At 56.1% G+C, this 18847-nt stretch overlaps 10 protein-coding genes across 10 annotated transcripts; 2 read left to right on the top strand and 8 right to left on the bottom strand.

The window, feature by feature from the left end:
• Window positions 1-190: 190 nt before the first annotated feature.
• On the bottom strand, window positions 191-1559 carry B0H18DRAFT_1084138 (NAD-P-binding protein; the record flags this gene model as incomplete). The annotated part of the gene is made up of 8 exons (XM_048031755.1): window positions 191-395; window positions 450-578; window positions 635-687; window positions 716-921; window positions 977-1082; window positions 1136-1283; window positions 1341-1381; window positions 1443-1559. The coding sequence occupies 8 exons, from the start codon at window positions 1557-1559 to the stop codon at window positions 191-193; spliced, it is 1005 nt and encodes a 334-aa protein (XP_047895652.1).
• A 2095-nt stretch (window positions 1560-3654) lies between these two features.
• Window positions 3655-6084, bottom strand: B0H18DRAFT_996444 (cytochrome P450). The gene is made up of 11 exons (XM_048045419.1): window positions 5813-6084; window positions 5649-5759; window positions 5473-5595; window positions 5256-5412; window positions 5116-5199; window positions 4954-5050; window positions 4771-4897; window positions 4597-4713; window positions 4358-4532; window positions 4036-4291; window positions 3655-3982 (listed from the first exon to the last, which is right to left on the bottom strand). The coding sequence occupies exons 1-11, from the start codon at window positions 5927-5929 to the stop codon at window positions 3823-3825; spliced, it is 1524 nt and encodes a 507-aa protein (XP_047895651.1). The 5' UTR covers window positions 5930-6084; the 3' UTR covers window positions 3655-3822.
• B0H18DRAFT_996442 (uncharacterized protein) lies at window positions 5933-6731 on the bottom strand. Its single transcript, XM_048045418.1, has 3 exons — window positions 6398-6731; window positions 6130-6285; window positions 5933-6063 (listed from the first exon to the last, which is right to left on the bottom strand). Exons 1-2 carry the CDS (start codon window positions 6511-6513, stop codon window positions 6183-6185), a joined length of 219 nt encoding a protein of 72 aa, XP_047895650.1. The 5' UTR covers window positions 6514-6731; the 3' UTR covers window positions 5933-6063; window positions 6130-6182.
• Window positions 6732-7038: 307 nt separating this feature from the next.
• B0H18DRAFT_175779 (uncharacterized protein) lies at window positions 7039-8571 on the top strand. Its single transcript, XM_048036977.1, has 8 exons — window positions 7039-7369; window positions 7426-7471; window positions 7522-7635; window positions 7692-7718; window positions 7773-7838; window positions 7892-7960; window positions 8019-8147; window positions 8204-8571. Exons 1-8 carry the CDS (start codon window positions 7097-7099, stop codon window positions 8242-8244), a joined length of 765 nt encoding a protein of 254 aa, XP_047895649.1. The 5' UTR covers window positions 7039-7096; the 3' UTR covers window positions 8245-8571.
• Window positions 8572-9963: 1392 nt separating this feature from the next.
• On the top strand, window positions 9964-10340 carry B0H18DRAFT_873667 (uncharacterized protein; the record flags this gene model as incomplete). Its single annotated transcript, XM_048040307.1, has 2 exons — window positions 9964-10148; window positions 10214-10340. Coding segments are annotated over 2 exons (312 nt in total), but the record flags the coding sequence as incomplete, so codon positions are not given.
• Window positions 10341-12081: 1741 nt separating this feature from the next.
• B0H18DRAFT_1117352 (uncharacterized protein) lies at window positions 12082-13120 on the bottom strand (the record flags this gene model as incomplete). The annotated part of the gene is made up of 3 exons (XM_048033565.1): window positions 12082-12174; window positions 12391-12773; window positions 12847-13120. The coding sequence occupies 3 exons, from the start codon at window positions 13118-13120 to the stop codon at window positions 12082-12084; spliced, it is 750 nt and encodes a 249-aa protein (XP_047895647.1).
• Window positions 13121-13370: 250 nt separating this feature from the next.
• Window positions 13371-14018, bottom strand: B0H18DRAFT_996431 (uncharacterized protein). Its single transcript, XM_048045417.1, has 2 exons — window positions 13891-14018; window positions 13371-13828 (listed from the first exon to the last, which is right to left on the bottom strand). Exons 1-2 carry the CDS (start codon window positions 13957-13959, stop codon window positions 13514-13516), a joined length of 384 nt encoding a protein of 127 aa, XP_047895646.1. The 5' UTR covers window positions 13960-14018; the 3' UTR covers window positions 13371-13513.
• Window positions 14019-14048: 30 nt separating this feature from the next.
• Window positions 14049-14846, bottom strand: B0H18DRAFT_175758 (uncharacterized protein). The gene is made up of 2 exons (XM_048036976.1): window positions 14523-14846; window positions 14049-14458 (listed from the first exon to the last, which is right to left on the bottom strand). Exons 1-2 carry the CDS (start codon window positions 14728-14730, stop codon window positions 14139-14141), a joined length of 528 nt encoding a protein of 175 aa, XP_047895645.1. The 5' UTR covers window positions 14731-14846; the 3' UTR covers window positions 14049-14138.
• Window positions 14847-15163: 317 nt separating this feature from the next.
• Window positions 15164-16600, bottom strand: B0H18DRAFT_996426 (uncharacterized protein). The gene is made up of 6 exons (XM_048045416.1): window positions 16252-16600; window positions 15997-16180; window positions 15595-15958; window positions 15481-15538; window positions 15357-15433; window positions 15164-15312 (listed from the first exon to the last, which is right to left on the bottom strand). Exons 1-6 carry the CDS (start codon window positions 16532-16534, stop codon window positions 15262-15264), a joined length of 1017 nt encoding a protein of 338 aa, XP_047895644.1. The 5' UTR covers window positions 16535-16600; the 3' UTR covers window positions 15164-15261.
• A 630-nt stretch (window positions 16601-17230) lies between these two features.
• B0H18DRAFT_1117350 (uncharacterized protein) lies at window positions 17231-18445 on the bottom strand (the record flags this gene model as incomplete). The annotated part of the gene is made up of 3 exons (XM_048033564.1): window positions 17231-17494; window positions 17548-18113; window positions 18184-18445. 3 exons carry the CDS (start codon window positions 18443-18445, stop codon window positions 17231-17233), a joined length of 1092 nt encoding a protein of 363 aa, XP_047895643.1.
• Window positions 18446-18847: the final 402 nt, after the last annotated feature.

The following is an 18847-nucleotide window of genomic DNA, read 5'->3' as shown; positions in this document are numbered from 1 at the left end:
AACACTCGTCTCTGCACCAGCCAATCCCATCAGCAAGTCAGACATGTTTCCATGGCTTCTGCGCATGCACACCACATAATCACCACACACCGACGCCCCGCATCCAACGACCTGCCCCGTCTTCATTCGTATTCGTAGTAGTACATCTTAGATTAGTATGCATCCGCATGTCTGCTCAGATCTTATCCGCCTACTCGTCTGCGATCTTGATAACCAGCTTTCCAAAGGTCTTTCCGCCCCGCTGCGTCAGGTCCGTCTGTGCTTCCCGCGCACCATCCGCCGTGAAGGGGTACTCTTTGTATACGCTGATCTTGGCGACGCCACTCGCGATCAGCTGGAAGAGCTCTGTCCCGTATTGGAGCGACTCTTCCGGCGTGACGATGTAATTGCCCGCACTATGAAGGATGGTTGATTAGCCATGTAGATACTCAGTGCAGCGGGATACGTACGAAGGCCGCAGCAGCTTCACGTTCTTCTCGACCAGCTTGAGGGGTGGGAAAGGCGGCACAGCTCCAGATGCATTTCCGAGACAAACGATCGTGCCCTTCCTCTGTATAAATTTGAAGTTGTCCTCGAACCTAAGACGCGTCTCAGATGTCAGCACGACTCTACAGCTACAGCAGCAACAACGCACGTATCCTTCCCGACCCCATCGTAGATGACATGTACGCCCTCTCCCTTCGTGATCTCCAGTACACGGTCGCAGTGTTCTCACGGGGTAGAGGATGACGTGGTCCGCGCCGTGCTCCTTTGCAATGTCCGCCTTCTCCTGCGTCGATGTCGTGCCGATCACGATCGCACCGCGGTGCTTCGCCAACTGGGCGAAGAGCAGACCGAGCCCGCCGGCGACGGTGTGCACGAAGACATAGTCACCCTTCTTGACGTCGTATGACTCCGTAATGAAGGTTAGTGCAGTGAGGCCTATAGGCAGACCCATGAGCGAACGGATGGCACGCGTGTGACTTAATGAGAGTACCTTGCACCACGGCAGCACCTGCGATGAGGAGAGAGACATTGTTGGGGACTGCGAAGACCTTGACCCATGGAACAGATGTATACTCTGCATGCGCTGCAGCAGTGTACTGCATGGAGACGTATAAGACACTGCCGAGTGATAATGAACGAGTAGACTCACTATAGCTACCCTGTCCCCGACCTTGAACCCGCGCTTCTTGTACTGCTCGTTATTCAGTACCTTCTCATCTGTGGGCAGAGCCGCAATGGTGCCTGACGCCTCCAGCCCAAGCGTGTGAGGGAACGACTTCGTTGGGTAGAGACCCTTCCTGGATCGCCGAAGCAGTTTAGCTCGAGTGTGGCATCGCTGGTTGCTGTAGCATCACCTGAAGTAGGTGTCGATGTAGTTAACACCGCCATAGTTGACCTACACAGGAGGACAACGGGCATCAGTGACCAGTCCCTGTATCAACAGACGATCGACGCACCTTAACGATGACATTCCCAGGTACATGCTCGGGGAAGGGTACGGCCTCCTTGTTGATGACATCGACCTCTCCATTCTTGTTGATCGCAATCGCCTGGATCGTTTTCGGGAAAGACATGGTTCGAGCTATCGGTGTGGCCGAGAGATGGTGGAGGACTTGTGAGTACGAAGGATGATTCGTCCGCTCGTGATACTAGACTTGGGCGACGTGAACACCAGCGACCTGCCTCGGGTCTTATATGCAGACGAGAGCTCATCGGAGGGCAGTTATGACGAAGCGTCGCCGCCATTGCACACCGGCACCGCAGGACGCGATGTTTCTCGGCCAGGAGGACCGGCAAGGGTTACGCAAGTCGCGGGAGGCAAAGGCACATCGGTACGTCGACGTCTGGTAGACGTGTCGTCCTCGGCGAAGGTGCCGCGTCTCGCGGTAAGTAGTACCGCGAGACGTGGCAATCCGGCACCTTGGCCGAGTCGGTTGAACATGCAGATCGCAGTGCCAGCAGGTCTCCGTCACGGTTGCAGACCATCAATACAGCCGGCAAGCGTCGCCGAGAGACGTCTTGGCGCACACGCCTCCTCACCGCCTCACCCCCTCTCATGCCAATGGGCGGAGAACGCTGCGGCGATGTCCATAGATAGGCTACTGGCGAGACGTCAGGAGAGGGCGCGATAGAGCCTCGCCTGAGCGATAGGTTCAATACGCACGACGTATGTAGACACGACCCCACGTTGAAGGTAGACCGAACGTACAGCCTCCACGTTTGCACCGTGACCTTCACGATCCAGCATCATCCTGCCCTCCCTGCCCCCCGATACTCCATCTCAAAGAGGTCCGATTGGTCGTCCAGATGTCTCCTGTAACCCGCACGACCAGGACGGCGATCCGACTGCGCGGTCAGACCATCATCCTCCACAGCTCGCGGATGGCGTCGAAGCACGACCGTCCAAGGCACGAAGAGACCATGCACCACGCCAGAGCTGCGAAGCTTTGTTTCACAACCGTAACGTCTATTTGCAAGTAGGCTGGAGGGAGTATTCACAGGATGAACCCGAGCAGGGCGACCACGGAGAGGAAGCCGGAGTTATCGTGGCTGGAGGGCTGCATCTTGAACGACAATACTCCTAGTGGTCGGGAGGTGTGGGCGATGGGCGGGCCTTGCCAGCTTCCAAAAACCAAGGTCCCGTCTCGGCGAGAATGAATCAACGATGTTGGTGGCTGGAGCAAAGCGGCTGAAGCGCTGAAGTCGAAAGATGAGCGCTTGAGCGCTGAGCGGGCCGGACGTTCGAACGTCCCTCCTCCTCCTCCTCCTCCTCACCAACTAAGTTCGTTGGCGCGGCGTTCGTCACTTTTCAGTACAACCAAGTACCCGCCAGCGGGAACTATTTAACCCTGCAACAGGCCATTAGTGGCTAATGCTGCCCAGAGCCGGAGATGGTCCATCACTCATCTGCAACTTTACACGGTGGGGTCAGAAATATAGGAAGTCCCGCAGCATATGGGGGTGGACAAGACGCGACGCTCGTGCATGTCGGATGAGAATCAGTTATAGCAAATACCAGCAATTCATGTATCAGTGGAGCTTTCGAGCTGTGCGTCCGAACTCGCAAGGGATCCGGAAGTTGTCTCGCCGGCAATAGGCCACTTTTGCCGCAGGAATACACATTGGAATGCGAATCCGATAGAGGAGGCTATTCGCGTCCATATTGCCTGTATCAACGTCTCTGTGGAGCAATTTGTTACATCCCCGGGACATTCAGAGCGAGTCTCTGCCAAATGTCAATGCATCAAATGACTTGTCCTACACACCGCAACCCTGCTCTTCTCTGTGCGCTTCGCTCGGAGAAACCGCTGCAATACACTGGCAATACAGCGCGTCCTGAATCTCAGCTGGCCTTGTACACGCTCGGCCTGAGATTCAAAGCATAAGTCCCGGGCAAGGGAGTCCGGAATCTGATACGAACTGTGACTTCGCGTTTGGGTCACTGTGTGATACAGCAACCCGACGCAGTCCTCTCTGCGTTTACAATGGCATCATGATTCACACTGTGGCGCGGCTGTCGGCTGATCCCGGGAGGTATCAGTCTTTACTTGGAAGGTATTGTAGTTCGTGAGCCTGGCCAGCTATGACAATGACCGGCGGAGCGTACACCAAGTCCTGGAAGCTGGCAGAGGGTACTGAAGTACTGACTGAACAGACGCTTTTTTCTGACGGCGGAGACTACTTGTGTCCAATCTACAATTCATTCGGATTTCATATGTACGACTGGCTCCTGGGATAGTACTCCAATATCTCGACGACGAAAGAGTGGCACAGTCCGGCTATATACCAAGAGAGTTGGGGCAGTCTACAGTGCACACGACAAAAGGAAAGGGAACATCACGTCCGCCTCTTGCGGACCAAGACCTTCAAGGTACGCGCGGAACCGTAGAACGCCCTAGGCGGCTGCACGCCCTCCTTCTCCGGCCGTATGTCGTACGTTATCAAGAGGTGTGCAAACATCGCCTTCATTTCCGTCGCTGCGAAGAACCGTCCAGGGCTGCGAACATGATCAAATCAATGCCTTCGACAAGGTTATTCATCACAACGTACCATGCATGCTTGCCGTGTCCGAAGGGAACGTGGTTCGTGCCGAGGCTAACCATCCCGTACTTGGAAGCCATGTCTTCGGTCCCAATGTCCTTATCGCGCATGGTAGAGAACCTGAAGGGCTGGAACTCGTTCGCCCGAGGGTAGATGTTCTCGTCGGTGTGCGTCGCTTTGGAGGCTACCGCGACGAACGTTCCCTCCGGCACGAACGTCCCGTCGGAGAAGGTGTAGTCCTTCATCGTGGTACGGAAAATGTGTGCTGTGATACACGTACGTCAGCTCGTGAGGCCCGAATGTGCGTAAACTATGTGGATAGCGGACGTACTGTTTCCGATGCCGGCGATGCGCTGAGATTCCCTGAAGAAACTGTCGACCTTGTGCATCTCGAGGATGGCCTTGCGGGTCCAACCGTGCGTTTTCAGCACAGCTTCGATCTCCTCACGAAGAGGTTTGACGTATTGTTGGTTGGCAGCAAGAAGCAGGAGCGCCTGGGTGAATGTCTATAGGGTGAAACAGCGATGTTATCGAGTCTGCAGCCGACCAGCGAGAAGATAATTGACGCACAACCGACGAAGTGAGGATAGCCGTGCTGTTGACGTGGAGCATGTGCGTGGTGAGCTGAGGGACCGTGAGCTTCTCGTCGCAAGGCGCGGCGTCGATCAACCATTGCATCATGTCGTTCTGAGACAACCAGATACGGTAAGACCATTGACTCAGTACATGTTCACGCTCGCATACCGGTCTGCCTTCCCACTTGTTTCCGTATTCCTGACGCTGTCGCAACCGCTCGGAGATCATGGGGCCGAGATGCACCATACCGCGACGCAAATGAGAGGGAAACGCCGAGAACAGCTTTCCTGCCAATCTTTACAATGTTGGTCAATACCGACTGCCTGTAGGAGCGACGGAAAATGGACGTACGGCCTCAACTCGTCCGGGAACGAGCGAATGATCAGACCTCTGACGACCATGTCGATTGGGTACTGCTTGTTAAGCGCGAGGTAATCCTTGTCCCTGCCTAGAACGTGGAATGAGATGAGATTGAAGCGCGCCACTGATGATAATCGGTGCTTGTGGACGTACACATGGGCAGGCCAACAAAGATACGACCGCTGGTACGGGCCACAACGTCCTTGACGACTTCGAAAGCGGTGTGTGCCGTCCACTCTATGAAAAGTCGATAAATTAATATGTGAAGAGCCTAGCCGTTTATAAACTCTCACCAGGCGTCACGGGCATTTCTTCGTCGAATGCTGTATTAAGCTCCTCGTACATAGTCGGGAAGACCGCGTCGAGGTTGCTCTTGAGTTGCGCGCGGATGACGTTGGTGTGGTACGAATCGTCGGGGTGATGGCCGAGAGTGTGCTCAATCTGGAGGACCTGCAAGACGCATCAGCTTCATCTACTTTGGGGTCTTTCCTCGGCGATAGCCTACCTGACCCATAGCGCGGAAAGAGACAGTTCGTCGTCGCCGGCCTTGCGTAGCTCCTCGACCAGCTTAGGCCCAGACACGACGACGGTCCAGCCGGAGATGGTTGCGATCTTGAACGCGCGCCCTTTGTACTGTAGACTACTGTATGAGCTCTGCTGCAGTACTGACTGATGGTGAGCCTTACCTTTGCATAGCCTTCGTCGAGGATCTGCTTGTCGTCGATGAGCCCCCTGAACGCACCGATATAAGAAAGAATGGGGAGCGACGGCCCTCCGGCCGTCGGGATGTGGCTCAACTGGAGGGAGAGGAAGGTCAATATACGCGCACTGATATGAACGTTGAACTCACGGCCATCGTCCGCCGGAAGGCGCGGAACGACCAGAAAAGAACAGCACCAAGGACGATGTTGGGCAGCAGCCCCAGAGAGGTGATCGCTGTCACAGCTTCCTGCACAGTCACCGCCATGGTGGTTTACGATGATAGTGCGCTGAGCAGGCGGGGAGCGCGGACCACTCGCTTTAAATACGCATCCTTTATTTCGTGACCCAACACCAGTGGAACGAGCTCTAGTATCGTAGAGCCGAACAGTGGCTCTGGATCTGAATTTGCCAAGCGGTTCCCTCAGGTCAGTGTGCCAAATGCGATTATTCTTTAAAAGCGCTCACTTGTTTTTACAGAATACATTCCTATTTCTGGGAGACGCTGTCTGCCACAGATGTCACTGTATTACGGCAGGCCCGTCCGAGAATACATATTCGGCGGCTTCCTTCCGCAAGGGCCTCGATACACCCGCCGAAGGACCCGCGAGCCCGCCGAACAAGCTGCGTGTGATCGTGTTATCAGCAATGCGATAGACTCGAGAATGGTGAGGCGTGCAAGATCAAATCAGGCCACCGAGGGCACCGACGTCCTTCAGATTTCGTTGTTCAGGACCCCAACAGGACCTCGGTTCCCGTAGTCTTGGACAATCGAGCTGTAGTTGAAGCTGAGTATGGTTTTGGGGCGCAACAAAACATTGTACACGTGACGTTACGAAGTAGGAGATCCATCGGCCAGTGCTGTCAAGACACATACCGAGTTGGACTCCGAAGCATCCATGTTGCATACATACTAACGGTTTGTCGTGACGGGCTCGCCTGATTCCTATCCTCGAGCTGAGTGACACACCGACTGAACGGTGGCGTTCCAAACGGCAGCCGGCAGACGGTATCAGCGCACTGGGAGTGGAGCGGACCGGGGAGCTCGGACGCTCGAACCATGCAAGATGTCTTCGCATGTCGGGTCCGCATCAACCCACCTGGCATTCGCAATGCTTGATGCGAGCTGCTCGTGACGCCCATTCCCGTTCGCGAACTGACGATGCAGCGGGCTCGCTTGCGGCGAGGACGCGAGTATCGTACGATGTTCCAGGAATTGATGCCATGGCCGCATTTGTCCGTGCCCTCGCCGAACCCGAGGCTGTCGTATGGCTGCCTGTCTGATGCGGCATTGGATCGCGGCCGAGGTGCAGTCGTTATGGGATGTTGGGTTCTATAAAGCAGCATTTGCGTGCCTTTCAAAACCAAGAGCGGACAGGTATACTCGCCGCACATCTGCTTCGTTTCTTTGACACCACCTCGAGTCGCTACACCCATGGGCTCAATCGCACCCCATACCCGCGTCGCTATCGTCACCGGTTCTGCCCAAGGCATCGGGCGGAGCATCGCCCTCCGTCTGGCCGAGGACGGTCTGAACGTCGTCATCAATGACATCCCCGCGAAGGCGGCGCAGATCGAAGAGGCCGTGGCTGAGATCAAGGCGAAGAGCGGCGTGAAGGTCATTGCTGCGCCAGCGGATGTGACCAACGAGGAGGCGGTCCAGGCCATGATTGCCTCTGTGGTCGAACAGCTGGGCAGTCTTGACGTGGTATGTCTATTCAGCTCGTGGGTGATGATGAGTGGGTTGGCTGACGCACCTCTTAGATGGTTGCGAACGCAGGCGTGATGTCGTATGGTCCGCTCGTGCTCGGTACGTTGCTATCAGTCCCGTAAGAACTATTTGTGAACGCGGGCATGCAGTTCCCAGTGAAGAGTGGGACCGAGTGATCAACATCAACCTGCGAGGTGTGATGCTTTGCTACAAGTACGCAGCAAAGCAAATGATAGAGCAGGGCCGAGGCGGACGCATTATCGGTCGGTATTTTGCCGCTGGGTGCGAATCCTTGTTGGTGTGCTAACCTTCCGTACAGGAGCGTCGTCTATGGCCGGAAGACATGGTGAGTAATGCATGGGTTGTTCCAGTCCTTCGTATTCTGATGCAGGACACATAGGCATGCCATACACGTCAGCGTACGCAGCGTCAAAGTTTGCGATCCGTGGTCTGACCCAGAGCTTGGGTGCGTAACCACACGGACTTGAGGCCACAAGCTTGCTGAGGTCCTCCACATAGCATCTGAGTTGGCGAAGGACAACATTACCGTCAACGTGTACGCGCCGGGCGCGATCCGAACCAACATCGGTGAGCTGTCTCATGAACGTTGGGCAAGTATGATACTCACCAAAACCATTGTGTACAGTCAGCCTGGAGGACGCGAAAGCGCAGGGCTTGTCCGGCTCCGCCCTATCGAAGATACCAATCGCGGAACCGGAGGTCATCGCCAGCCTTGTCTCGTACATTGCGAAGCCTGAGGCATACTTCATCACAGGTAATTTCTTCATGTATGCGTTAGTCTGTCAGTGGCGTGATGACTGTCTTGTGCAGGACAAACGATCTCGGCCAATGGAGGAGCACACTTTGACTGAACATCGCTTCTCAAAGCTAAAACGTGCGACTTCCGGGTGCTATAGTCGTTGAGTTTTTGCAAGTAGTATGCGAAGTACAACACCAGGAATTCGGAGAGCTTTGAATGGCATGCGTAGGGGCTTGATCTTGATGGTACGGCTCCAGTAGCTCGTGATCATTGACGAGTACCGAGTGGGGTGACGATCTGTCGTTATTTTGCAATACTAATGCCTTGGGTACACTCTGCTTGCGATAAAATGTGAGGCAGCAGGGCGGCGGGCGGTGTTCGTGCGCTGCAGTCTGCAACCGCCGTACGTCGTACCTAGTCAATGTGATGTGTCAATCGACGTTGTCATCCCAGGACACAGACAAATCACACAATGTGTCCACGTATCATAGACAGTCTTCCATTGAGTGGAGGCGGCAGCCTCTCAATTCGCCTCACACTTCGTGATTAGAACCAGGTGCATAGTGGATCACAGACGGTTGAAACGCGAGGTATCCTCCTGGCTTCGAACAATCTTCGCTGCAGTGTGGCTCGTTTGCACACCATATGTTCGCGGGATGGATACGTGAGCAAGTCTGCAGCGCTTGGAAGATATGAATCATTCCGTTGGTTCTAGCAGCTGTCAGTGCACCGGTACACGTGTGAGAGGTTCTGCATACAGTGTTGGCAGGATTGATCCATGCTGCGAAGGTTACGGGTGCAGTGTGCTCAGAACGGTATTCGCTTCACAAAAGAAAAGATGAGGATCTGGAATTGAACAGACAGTTGCCAGAGCGTCGTACAACATGGATGTGCGTAGAGAGGAGTGTGGGAGCGACATACCCGTCTAGGCGATTTACTTCATTTTCCCAATTGGTAATTGAGATCAGCGAGGGATCTCGATCTCATCAACAGCGTTTGTACCTGCCTTCCGCCAAAATTGCGGCTTTCCTTGTTTTGATATGATACCACCATCTTGCTTTGATATCTGCACACAGCCGTAATGTCCGATGCTCACCGCCTTGTTTCAATATCTAGCCACTGAAGAGGGAAAGGCCAGCCATAATGGCGAGGAATAGGGGGCTAACTCGCTGCTAGGCGTCAGCGTGAGGCACCTGCACCTGCGAGGGTTCGAGGAGAGGCCGGTGAGTGGAGCGCTAGAGGGCCCTATTAATCTCTGGAACAGGGACTCGGAGGCCGGCATGCGCGCGGCGTGTGCACTAAGGACGGGCGACTGAGTGCGCGGCCATCGCTTGGCCCATCGACATCGCGTCACAGAACGTGGCCGAGGCACGTCCTCTCTACCAGCTGTCGTTTATCGCCCACTTTCGATTCGTCTCTTTTGTCCTTTCGCCCTTTTCCGAAACTCTCCTCTTGTCCTTCCTCCTTTGTCCGAAGCCGCGCCCTTTAATCGCGACTCTAACCCCCAGTTGCCTGAGGACCCCCCGTGTCGTCTCCCCCCGAGGTTCGTGTCGCCGTCTTTCGCTCGTAAAGACCCTCCGCCCGCCTCCGAGATGCGCTCCGCCCTGTTCTCCACGGTCGTCCTCGCGGCCGTCCTGGCCCTCTGCCCCGCATTCGCGACCGCAGCTGCAACCAAGCGTCACGATAACCCTCCTGGCCCTCAGCCCTCGCAAAGCTGGCCGGGACATGGCAACCCTGGCCCCCCGGGAGTGGCAACAGCGGCCCCTTCCCTGGAAAGGGCGGCGACGGCTTCCGCGTTGGGACCGTCATACGCAAGCGTGATGGCTCCCTCCAGCTCCCTGTCGTCCCTCCTGAGGCAGACATCTCGCCCATCCTCTGCCCGCTCTCCATGGCCGCCTGCCCGATCTCGGAGGCGGTCCCGACCAGTCTGGAGGAGTGGGTCCAGCAGGGCTTCGAGTGTGTAGACCTCCGCGAGGACCTCACCTCGTGCGGTGGCTGCGGCGCTGTCGACGTTCAGTGAGTGACATTTCTGTCAGTGCTGAACACGGGCGGTACTGATCGCCTGTGTCTCCGTGATGTAGACATGACTGTACCGCTATCCCGAACGCCCTCGGCGTCTCGTGTGAGGTGGGGACCTGCCGCGTGCAGTCGTGCAGGCCGGGGTTCACGCCCGCGCTCGACGGAAAGGGCTGCATCTCCACCGCTTGAGCGCCGCGGCCTTGCGCTAGCCACGCGAGCAAACGGACCACGACGACCTTCCTCAGACCACCCGACAGACCGTCATATAGATCAAGACTGCCTTGTCGAAAATGACGTGACGATTCAGTATGGCTTCTACGTGCGATGCCGCGCCCTACATCTCCCAGTAGGGTTGGCGAACATCTGTATTTATGGCATCGCGGACTCAGTTGGCGGTACTTGACGCTCCGCCGAGGACCCTTCTGCTGTCCTGTACACTGCTGTACTCCGGACCTTTCCCCCGTTTCTCTGACTCTTGCTGGGTCTCGTGTACTTCTCACATTCTTTCCTTTGCCTTGTACTCCGTCTTACTTACCGGTACCGTGCACCCCCTTCCCCGATCCGAGCGCACCGCTGGCCGCGCACCTGGCGGCTACAGGTTTGCGAGGATACTCCGTTTCCAGGGGCGTGGAGCACTTGACGTTTAAGTTATCCCGAACGCTAGAAAATCCCAGACACTCGTAGCCCCTTGGCCCCTTGTACACACCTAGACTTTCGCCCCTCCTGCCGCCACAATGCTAGACCATTTATGTAGTGTCATTTGCCATAACCCCGGGTTGCGTTACGCGCGTTTTTGTCCGGATATGTACCTCGAGGACGCTGATCCTTTCCATAGAACCTCCTGCCGACGGGGATAGAGCGCCGCGGTCGAAGGCCATTTCATATTCCTCGTCAACTATAATGATTGTGTGAAGTGGTGACTCTGGAGACAGGTACGTATCGGACTAGGCTCAGCCTGGTAAGGGCGAAGTATCACTGACCTAGGTTTGGTTGACGTTTTGGGTATAGTCAGGTCGCATATTGACGGACGGGTGCACTCGTCGAGGCCAAGGAAGGGAAGAAGGAAGACGAAGGACGGACTCATGCAAGGTGCGTGCGTGGCTGCTGTCCTCGTCTTGAACTCAGAGAGGCTGCTTGGCCACGGCCGTGCACGGCGAGCGTTCAGAGTAACTTCCGAGTCGTCGTTCGAACTGCGTACCGAGCGACAGCGGAAGTGAATGCAAATGCGAGCTAGAAGCCTCGGTGCCCTGCATGCTTTGGTACGAGGCGCGCCCAGGCGCCCATTTCGACAGGGCGGTCGAACCCGCGAAGGTCTGGAAGCGCGCTGAGGTGGCGACAAGGGGCAATTCTTGGGTGACGATGCGTCATCAGAACCGCCCGCGAACGTGTCCTCTGCGTGATAGATTGAGGCAGTTGGTCTGGAGTGGCTAAACACGAAGGCAATGCTTATGGCGTGGAGTAAGAGGACAGCAGACATGGACTCAGAACTCACAATTACGAGCGGGAAGGCCTTCACGGATCCGCCAGTCTTGCAATCAAATTGCAGTTAGTTAGGGGAGGTCACCGAGGAACCGGGTGTCCTACGCGTGAAGATCTTAGTGGTAAGTCGGGAATAACGGTCGAAGAAAGAACAATTACTAGTTGCTGCTGCACAGACGAGCAAGATAGCCTCGGGATGGACGAACAATACAACTGCATTGAAAGCACAAATGATGGTACAGTAGGACAGCGCGCGCTGAACAAAAGACGTCTTCTGGCGAACGGCAAAAATCGTAGCAATTACTCAACTACTTTGGCGTTAGAGACAGCCATTCCCTTCATCTGCCCTTCGACTTGTTTCATTCGGCGGGGCTCATTGTCGTGACGAAGTGTGAACTGGAACCCCGACAGGCGTAGGCGTCGCTGTGGCTTCGCTGCTTGGTGAAGCTGATTACACTTCGTCCTCCTCATCGAAAGCATCATCTGAAGCCGGCGGCGTAGGGGGACCCGGCTTGCACCTCGACTTGTGTCCTTCTTTCCAGTCCTATCGGAATTCGCAGATTTTAACACGACGACATTGACAGGAAGAGCGCTGCGGAGCGAGACGCACATGCTTTTGACACTCCCTGCTACAGTACCGTGGTTTGTGCGGCTCCGTGCACTTCCCATTGCACCTCATCAGCGGCGCGTTCCTCGTTCCCTCAAGCCAACACTCCGACGATGCGCATCGCTGCACATTTGGTTCCTCCCCTGCCGCTACCTCGCGCTGCCGACGCTCATACACGCGGCGAAGATCCTGCATTCCATCGAAGGGGGCGATCTCCCAATAACACTTGCCTGATTCGTCGTCCTTCGCGTTGTCGACGTACTCGGCGACGGAGATGACGGCGGGCGTGAAGTACCCCAGGCTCGCGGCCGCGTCCGCGGCCTCCGCAGCGCGTGTGAGGTCGTCCATGTTGAGCGTGCGCTTAGAATGAACCTTCTCGATGTAGTACCACGCAATGCAGGAATGAGCTTGCGAGAGGATGCGCCGATTAGGAGGGGTGGCGAGCTTCAGGCCGCGCTCCGGATCGATGAGGTACAGCCATTGCTCCAGCCCGACTTTGGGATTCTTAGGAGGCCCGCCCTGGCCTGTATAGCACCCTAACAGCAGCATATCCGTCAGTACGCGCGCGACTCATCCGCAAGTATTGGAGTTCAGCTGGAATGCACGCACGTACGCCCAACTCGAGGATGTCTTCCGGGCTGCCCTTTCCAGCCTCGCTTCGTATCTCGATTTCGCCTTTGGGGCACATCCTCCCCGATGCCATCACGAGGCCCAACATTTGGTCGTTGTCGCTCATGGCGCTTTCCTTGTCGTATGGCATGAGGCATTTCTGCATGAACAGCACGTACTCTCGGAACTTCTGTGTGAGGCGGAAGGCATGCGGCGGGTATCCCTTGCCCGAGAGACAGTGTTCGTCGATTTCTATGACGTCGGAGGACCTCATGGTGGTACTAGGGGAAACGGACGAAGGACTGTCGCCATTGCCATCAATCGCCAAAGGGCTCGAGGGACGTGACTATCACGATCACGTGTGCAACAAACGCGTCTGTGGCTCAGCTGCCGCAGTACTAACCAGGCTATGTTTTAGGTGAACAAGGAACGGGACGAGTAGAACAATCATGCCATGGTCACCCTCTTTGCGATAGCTGCTCGTTTCTGTATTACACATCATGAATGTGAACACCAGGCATGAGTCTGAGCCGAGTCTTTGCACCGTATTGCGTCCACGAACACTGGCTGTCCCACATAGCCTAACGGATACCAGAAAAGATGACAGATATCTTGTAGAGCATTATGCCTTCAATTGACAAGCTACTTGCTGTGCTCTCACAGCACATCACTGTCGCGCCATCATGTCCTCCATAGCCAGCCTCTCTATGTGCCCTCGGACTTCCCTCATCAGGGCCGGGCTCATCGTCGATGACATTATTTGGACTGATCCACCAGGCACCTGTGGTACGGATGCACGGAACATGTACTCTCTGCTTGGGTCAGCCGGGAGCGGTTCGTCGATGATGTCTCCTTCTGCAGACGGCCCCGAAGACGGGCCCTCCTCTACTCCGCCTGACGGTAAGCCAGAAGCCTGCGCATCTTCTATGGGAACGGGCATGGCGACGCCTGGCTTGCAGTACGGTTTGTGTCGCTTCCAGTCCTATGCGAATGCATGTGCGTCAGTCCGAGCCTGGAATAATATCATTTGACCATGAGGCGCACCTGCGTTTGAAGATCTTTACTACAATAGTGCGGCTTATATGGCGGAGTACAACTCCCTGAGCACCTCATCAATCCCGCCCTCCTCGTAGCCTCAAGCCCGCAACCGACCGCCGCGCATCGGTAGTCACCCAACGCTCGCTCGACCTTCAGCACGCGCGCCCTCTCCTCATGTTCCACCTCGCGCTTCCGGCGCTCCCAGACGCGCCGGAGTTCCACCAGGCCAGAAAAGCGCTGTAAGTCCCAGAAAGTCAGGCCATGACCGGTGACTCCAGGAGGCGCGTTGTCAAGAACTGGGCGATGAAGAGGGCAGTTGGACTTATGAAGCCTAGGCCCACGGATGCGTCGGCAGCCTCGGCGGCGCGCTTGAGGTCGTCAATCTGCAGGGTTCGGTTGGGGAGGCATGATTTCTCGTTGTAGGCGTATGCAATACAGGAATATGCTTGGGCGACGATACGTCGACTGGGTGGGCTCGAGAGTCGCTCCGCATGCGCAGGGTCGGTGAGGCGCCGCCATTGGTTTATGGCTTCCTCGACGTCTTTTGCAGGTACGCCACATCCTTTGCACAGTCCTGATCCCGAACGAACAGGCAGCTATCAGTATCCAAATAGTTCGGAGGTGACATCAAAACGTACGTATGCCCAGTTCAAGGATGTCCTTCGGGTTTCCGGCTTCAGCCCCGGAGCGAACATCGCTGGCAGTCCGTGAGTGCAGCATGTTCAATACAATGCAAAGCATCCGTTGTATGTCTACTTCCTGGTCATATGTCGTGAGGCATGCCTGTATACACCGTGTGTAATCTAGGGCCTCGTCGGTGAAGGTGACACCTGGTGGAAGAGCCATGCTCTCCACTTCGATGTTGCTCGAGGCATACTGAGCGGGGATCGGGGCAGAGCTAAGATACAGTGGCCATAAGCTGAGTTTTCTAGTGCAATGGGCGAGCTTTGGTGCCAGTGGGCGTGCTCAATTGAGATTCCTCCTCCTCTGCGGATTCTGAGTTATTCAAAGTGCTGATGCGGCGACCGGTAAGCACCGGCGGCATCATGGACACACCAACGCGGTCACGGGGGACTGTCTAGTACGGTCCTCGCGACGCGCTCTGGTTCCGCCACTCGTAAGTACTTGACGGATTTCAAGACTGCTGGGAGGCATATTGATCGGGCATAGCTACTTACTCAGTAGGTTCACGCCAGGATGGGTGGCATAGCGAAAGTACGCGTTCTTCGAAATTCGTTGAATGATGCATCCAGTGGCCAGGTGCAACACTTAGGACTTGGCACTGGGATATGCACAATCTATACGTGTGGCACACCTTGTTTGATGTACGTAGCATGTATAGTTACAACCTACACCGTTTCTGCACATGTCTGACAATCACTCAGGAAGCCTTCCCAACCGGGCGGCGCCATGCCGCAAGATCATATCCTTCCAGTCCCTAAGCATTGCAGAAGTCATGGTTGATGACGAACTGCAAGCCATCTACCCGGCCGTCCCGGAATGGGCAGCGTTAACATGCGCTCCTTGCGCGGATCCGGTGGTAAGGGATCTTCGTCCCAAGGGGTACGATTCGAGAGGTAGATTCATCTCATCTACAGTTCCTCGGTACGATTGGAGTGCCCTTCTTGCACGCAGATTTGTGATGTTGCCAATCCTGACGCGCAGTTGTGAGCGAAGGCTGAGCAGACGAGCCGTATTCAATCAACTCGCCTTCCTCTGGCACTCCTTGCTACAATAGTGCGGCTTATTCAAGCCCTCACACTTCCCAGAGCACCTCATCAGCGCCGCCTTCCTTGTCCCTTGGATCCCGCAGCCCTCTGCAGCACACTGGTACGCGTTCGGCGCCTTCGCGACCTTGTGTTGCCTTGCCAGATGCATCCTATACACCGCCTCCTCCCTTTGCACGTGCGCACGGCAGAGGTCCGAGAGAACTGCGAACTGCGGAAGCTTCCTGAGCGGTGGCCCTCCACATGGCGCGCACCGCTCCGCGACAAACTCCGCGACGAGGACAACGGTGGTTGTAACGAACCCGAGCGCGGCGGAGGCGTTGGCAGTGAAGGCGCGTGGTACATGACTTCGACACCAGATTCATCTTCGTCAGAGTATAGGAACTCGTAGCAGACGAAGGCTTGGAGACAGTATGCGATTGCCTTGGTGCGGAGGCTCGGAGGCTCAGAGAGAGGAGGATCGAATGGGCGGGGATTGGCGATGCACGCCCACAGCGAGAGCGCCCTGAGGAGATGTGTCCGCAATTTGTCGGCATCATCAGGATCGCTGAGGGCATCTGCACAAATACCTGTGGAATGGTATCAACGCCGGCGAGCATTAGCGTGGTCGGCTGGCTGAGGTGTGACTGGCTAAACCTACGCATTCCCCATTCAAGCATGTCGTCTGGCCTCCGTGCGAGGAGGCCCAACCGGACCTCTTCAGCGCTGCGAGAAGCGAAGCGCACGTATGCTTCGTGGTGAACCTCTTCGAACTCGAGGCGGAATGTATTGACGCGACAACACCTCTCGTAGAGCTGCAAGTAGTAGGTGAACTTCTCGCCAGAGAAGAAGCCACTTGCAGGCAGGACGCGTGTGTCTTCTGCAACATTGTCAAGTGACGACCTGCTAGACATGTTTAGCACGTTCGCTGGATGACCCGCCATCGGCGAGCGGACAAGTGGACAACTTGGAGTACGAGCTTGTGGTGGTCGTCGGATACAAACTAGCTGGGCCACTCGATGCCACCATGGTCCATTGTGCCACCGCCAGCGACGCGCGATTGTTACCCGAGCGGAATTCAAAACACCGATTTACAAAGGATCCCTTAACGAGTTATGGTTCTCGTGCGTTCGGACTTGCGTTCAACTTAGCCTCTGTCACGAGTGCTGATATCAACGTAGCCACAGAAAGGTACACATGTTGTACAACCTGCCTAGGATTCAGAGATGAGAATGCGGTGAGAGCCAATACAGTAACGCGCTCACGTGTTACATATCTACGCGTTTGTGGCGCGGGCGTTACGTGCGTTGTTTGGGGTCGCCATGCTTCAAGCTGAAGTTCGGAGAGGCTGAGTGCTATACTCAGAACCCCGAGTCGGTTTCTGGTGCGACATACATATTGGCTTTGGTCGCAACGGGTGCCATTCCTTGATAGTCCTGTGAACTCGACGCAGACGTTACAACTGTGTGTACAAACCTTGAACGGAGCCGTCATTGGTATCAAACGTGGCTGGACGAATTCATACATACATGATCGAGTTGTCGGGAAAATGCCTTCCGGATCTCAAACATTGCCAGTAAGTACGCCCGGTAGATCAACCATCGTCTGCGTCCGTGTTCTCGAGTTGCTCTTTGAGGTCCCTAAGCATCGCAGGGGTCATCGTGGAGGATGCTATCTGCACCATTTTGCCGGGGACCTGGGGCTGGCACTGTGATCATGCGCTCCTTGCCTGGGACTCGTGGCAAGAGATCCTCGTCCCAAGGGCTATGGTTGGATAGAGCATCTCCTCCACCGTGCCCGAGAGACCGGCTAGCTTCCTCGACCGGCAAAGCGACATGATCGATAGGTCCATTTGCTGGGCTGGGGACCCCTGGCTTGCACATCGGTTTATGGCGTTTCCAGTCCTTTCATCCACGCTAAGCCACGACTGCGCGTACGGACAATCCGCACAGCTCACCTTTCTCTGACACTCCTTGCTGCAGTAGTGCGGCTTGTTCGCGCCCTGGCACTTCCCCGCGCATCTCAACAGTGTCGCCTTCTTCGTACCCTCGATCCCACAGCCCTCCGCTGCACACCGGTACGCGTTCGGCGCCCGTGAGACCTTGCGGTCCCGCGCCAGCTGCTCCAGCTGCATCTCCTCGTTCCTCCGCTCCCATATGCACCACAAGTCCGACAGACAAGCAAACTGCGGCATGTCCTTGAGCGACGCATCACCCCGAGGCCCGAAAGGCATCGCGACGAACTGCGCGATGAAGAGCACGATGGGCGTGACGAGCCCTTGTGCTGCCGCGGCGTCTGCGGCGACGGCTGCGCGATGCATGTCTCCAATCTGGAGTGTCTCTACGTCAATGTGTGCACGGTCCTTGTAGACTTTCGCTTGGAGGGAGTAGGCGGTCGCGAGGATACGTCGGCTCGGTGGCTGCGAAAGTGGAGGGTAGAGAGTGCTGGGGCTGGTGATATGCTGCCACAGAGCAAGCGCCATTGGAATATCTTTCTGCGCTCCGCCAGAGCCTGTGCACAAACCTTAACGTAGGAAGTCGATGCGGACATAGTATCAGCAGGAATCGCTGGCCGAGGAAAATCAACAACGTACGCATGCCCCACTCGATCATGTCTTCTGCTCTACCTGCAAGGACGCCCAGGGAGACCTCGTTGATGCCACGAGAGTTGAGCTTCGTGAACGCTTCGCCAAAGAGCTTGTCAAATTCGATGTCATCTGCGTAACTGCGGCAGCATCCTTGAAGAAGTTGGACGTAGTCGGAAAGCTCGTCGGTGAGACAGAATCCGGGGGGAAACCCGGATGTCGCAGAGAGTTCCGCAGACTTGTGGACTAGCGTGTCTGCTCGACTGGGCATCTCGCATTAGTACTCTAGCAGTCTATGTAGTGGTATATAGCAGGCGCGTCTGCGAGTGCGGGCGGTTTGTCCAGGATCGACGTCTCCGGGACCGCGCCGCGTGAACAGAACGCATTGGGCGCCAATCGGTGCGATCTCGCCTCCGCCACCGGGCCACAGTTTGCGTCTCCCGTCTCCCATCCGCCACCGCTCGCGTTCGACACTCATCATGATCCCAACATGCCGCATCCTGCGTGCTCGGTCGAGATATTCTTTTGTTATTCTGACACGCGTAGACAAGACCCACTCAATCGCGTCCAGGCCGCTACCCCGGGTCTGGCCGTGCCCGGCCGAGAATGCATAGTGGCGCCATTGTCAGCGTTGGACCACATCCAAACCCGGCTGGTCATGCTCCCAAGCCCT

This window comes from Fomitopsis serialis (assembly GCF_022376445.1).
Source record: "Fomitopsis serialis strain Sig1Antser10 chromosome Unknown B0H18scaffold_19, whole genome shotgun sequence".
Lineage (NCBI taxonomy): Eukaryota > Fungi > Basidiomycota > Agaricomycetes > Polyporales > Fomitopsidaceae > Fomitopsis > Fomitopsis serialis.
The sequence above is the reverse complement of the archived record's forward strand: the minus strand, read 5'-3'. Positions and strand labels throughout refer to the sequence as shown.

Excerpts from the sequence above, each read along its gene's own strand:
- B0H18DRAFT_175758 (XM_048036976.1), bottom strand. The coding sequence starts at position 14,730 with ATGGCTCTTCCACCAGGTGTCACCTTCACCGACGAGGCCCTAGATTAC. Across the intron at positions 14,459-14,522 it reads CATCCTTGAACTGGGCATAC|GACTGTGCAAAGGATGTGGC; the intron begins GTACGTTTTGAT and ends GTTCGGGATCAG.
- B0H18DRAFT_996426 (XM_048045416.1), bottom strand. The coding sequence starts at position 16,534 with ATGGCGGGTCATCCAGCGAACGTGCTAAACATGTCTAGCAGGTCGTCA. Across the intron at positions 16,181-16,251 it reads CATGCTTGAATGGGGAATGC|GTATTTGTGCAGATGCCCTC; the intron begins GTAGGTTTAGCC and ends ACCATTCCACAG. Across the intron at positions 15,539-15,594 it reads GCAAGGAGTGCCAGAGGAAG|GATTGGCAACATCACAAATC; the intron begins GCGAGTTGATTG and ends ACTGCGCGTCAG.
- B0H18DRAFT_996442 (XM_048045418.1), bottom strand. The coding sequence starts at position 6,513 with ATGGATCTCCTACTTCGTAACGTCACGTGTACAATGTTTTGTTGCGCC. Across the intron at positions 6,286-6,397 it reads GGAACCGAGGTCCTGTTGGG|CTTGTTCGGCGGGCTCGCGG; the intron begins GTCCTGAACAAC and ends GATCACACGCAG.
- B0H18DRAFT_175779 (XM_048036977.1), top strand. The coding sequence starts at position 7,097 with ATGGGCTCAATCGCACCCCATACCCGCGTCGCTATCGTCACCGGTTCT. Across the intron at positions 7,370-7,425 it reads AGCTGGGCAGTCTTGACGTG|ATGGTTGCGAACGCAGGCGT; the intron begins GTATGTCTATTC and ends CGCACCTCTTAG. Across the intron at positions 7,636-7,691 it reads CCGAGGCGGACGCATTATCG|GAGCGTCGTCTATGGCCGGA; the intron begins GTCGGTATTTTG and ends CCTTCCGTACAG.
- B0H18DRAFT_996431 (XM_048045417.1), bottom strand. The coding sequence starts at position 13,959 with ATGAGGTGCTCAGGGAGTTGTACTCCGCCATATAAGCCGCACTATTGT. Across the intron at positions 13,829-13,890 it reads GTAAAGATCTTCAAACGCAG|GACTGGAAGCGACACAAACC; the intron begins GTGCGCCTCATG and ends GCATTCGCATAG.
- B0H18DRAFT_996444 (XM_048045419.1), bottom strand. The coding sequence starts at position 5,929 with ATGGCGGTGACTGTGCAGGAAGCTGTGACAGCGATCACCTCTCTGGGG. Across the intron at positions 5,200-5,255 it reads AGAAATGCCCGTGACGCCTG|AGTGGACGGCACACACCGCT; the intron begins GTGAGAGTTTAT and ends GACTTTTCATAG. Across the intron at positions 4,714-4,770 it reads ACAAGTGGGAAGGCAGACCG|AACGACATGATGCAATGGTT; the intron begins GTATGCGAGCGT and ends TGGTTGTCTCAG.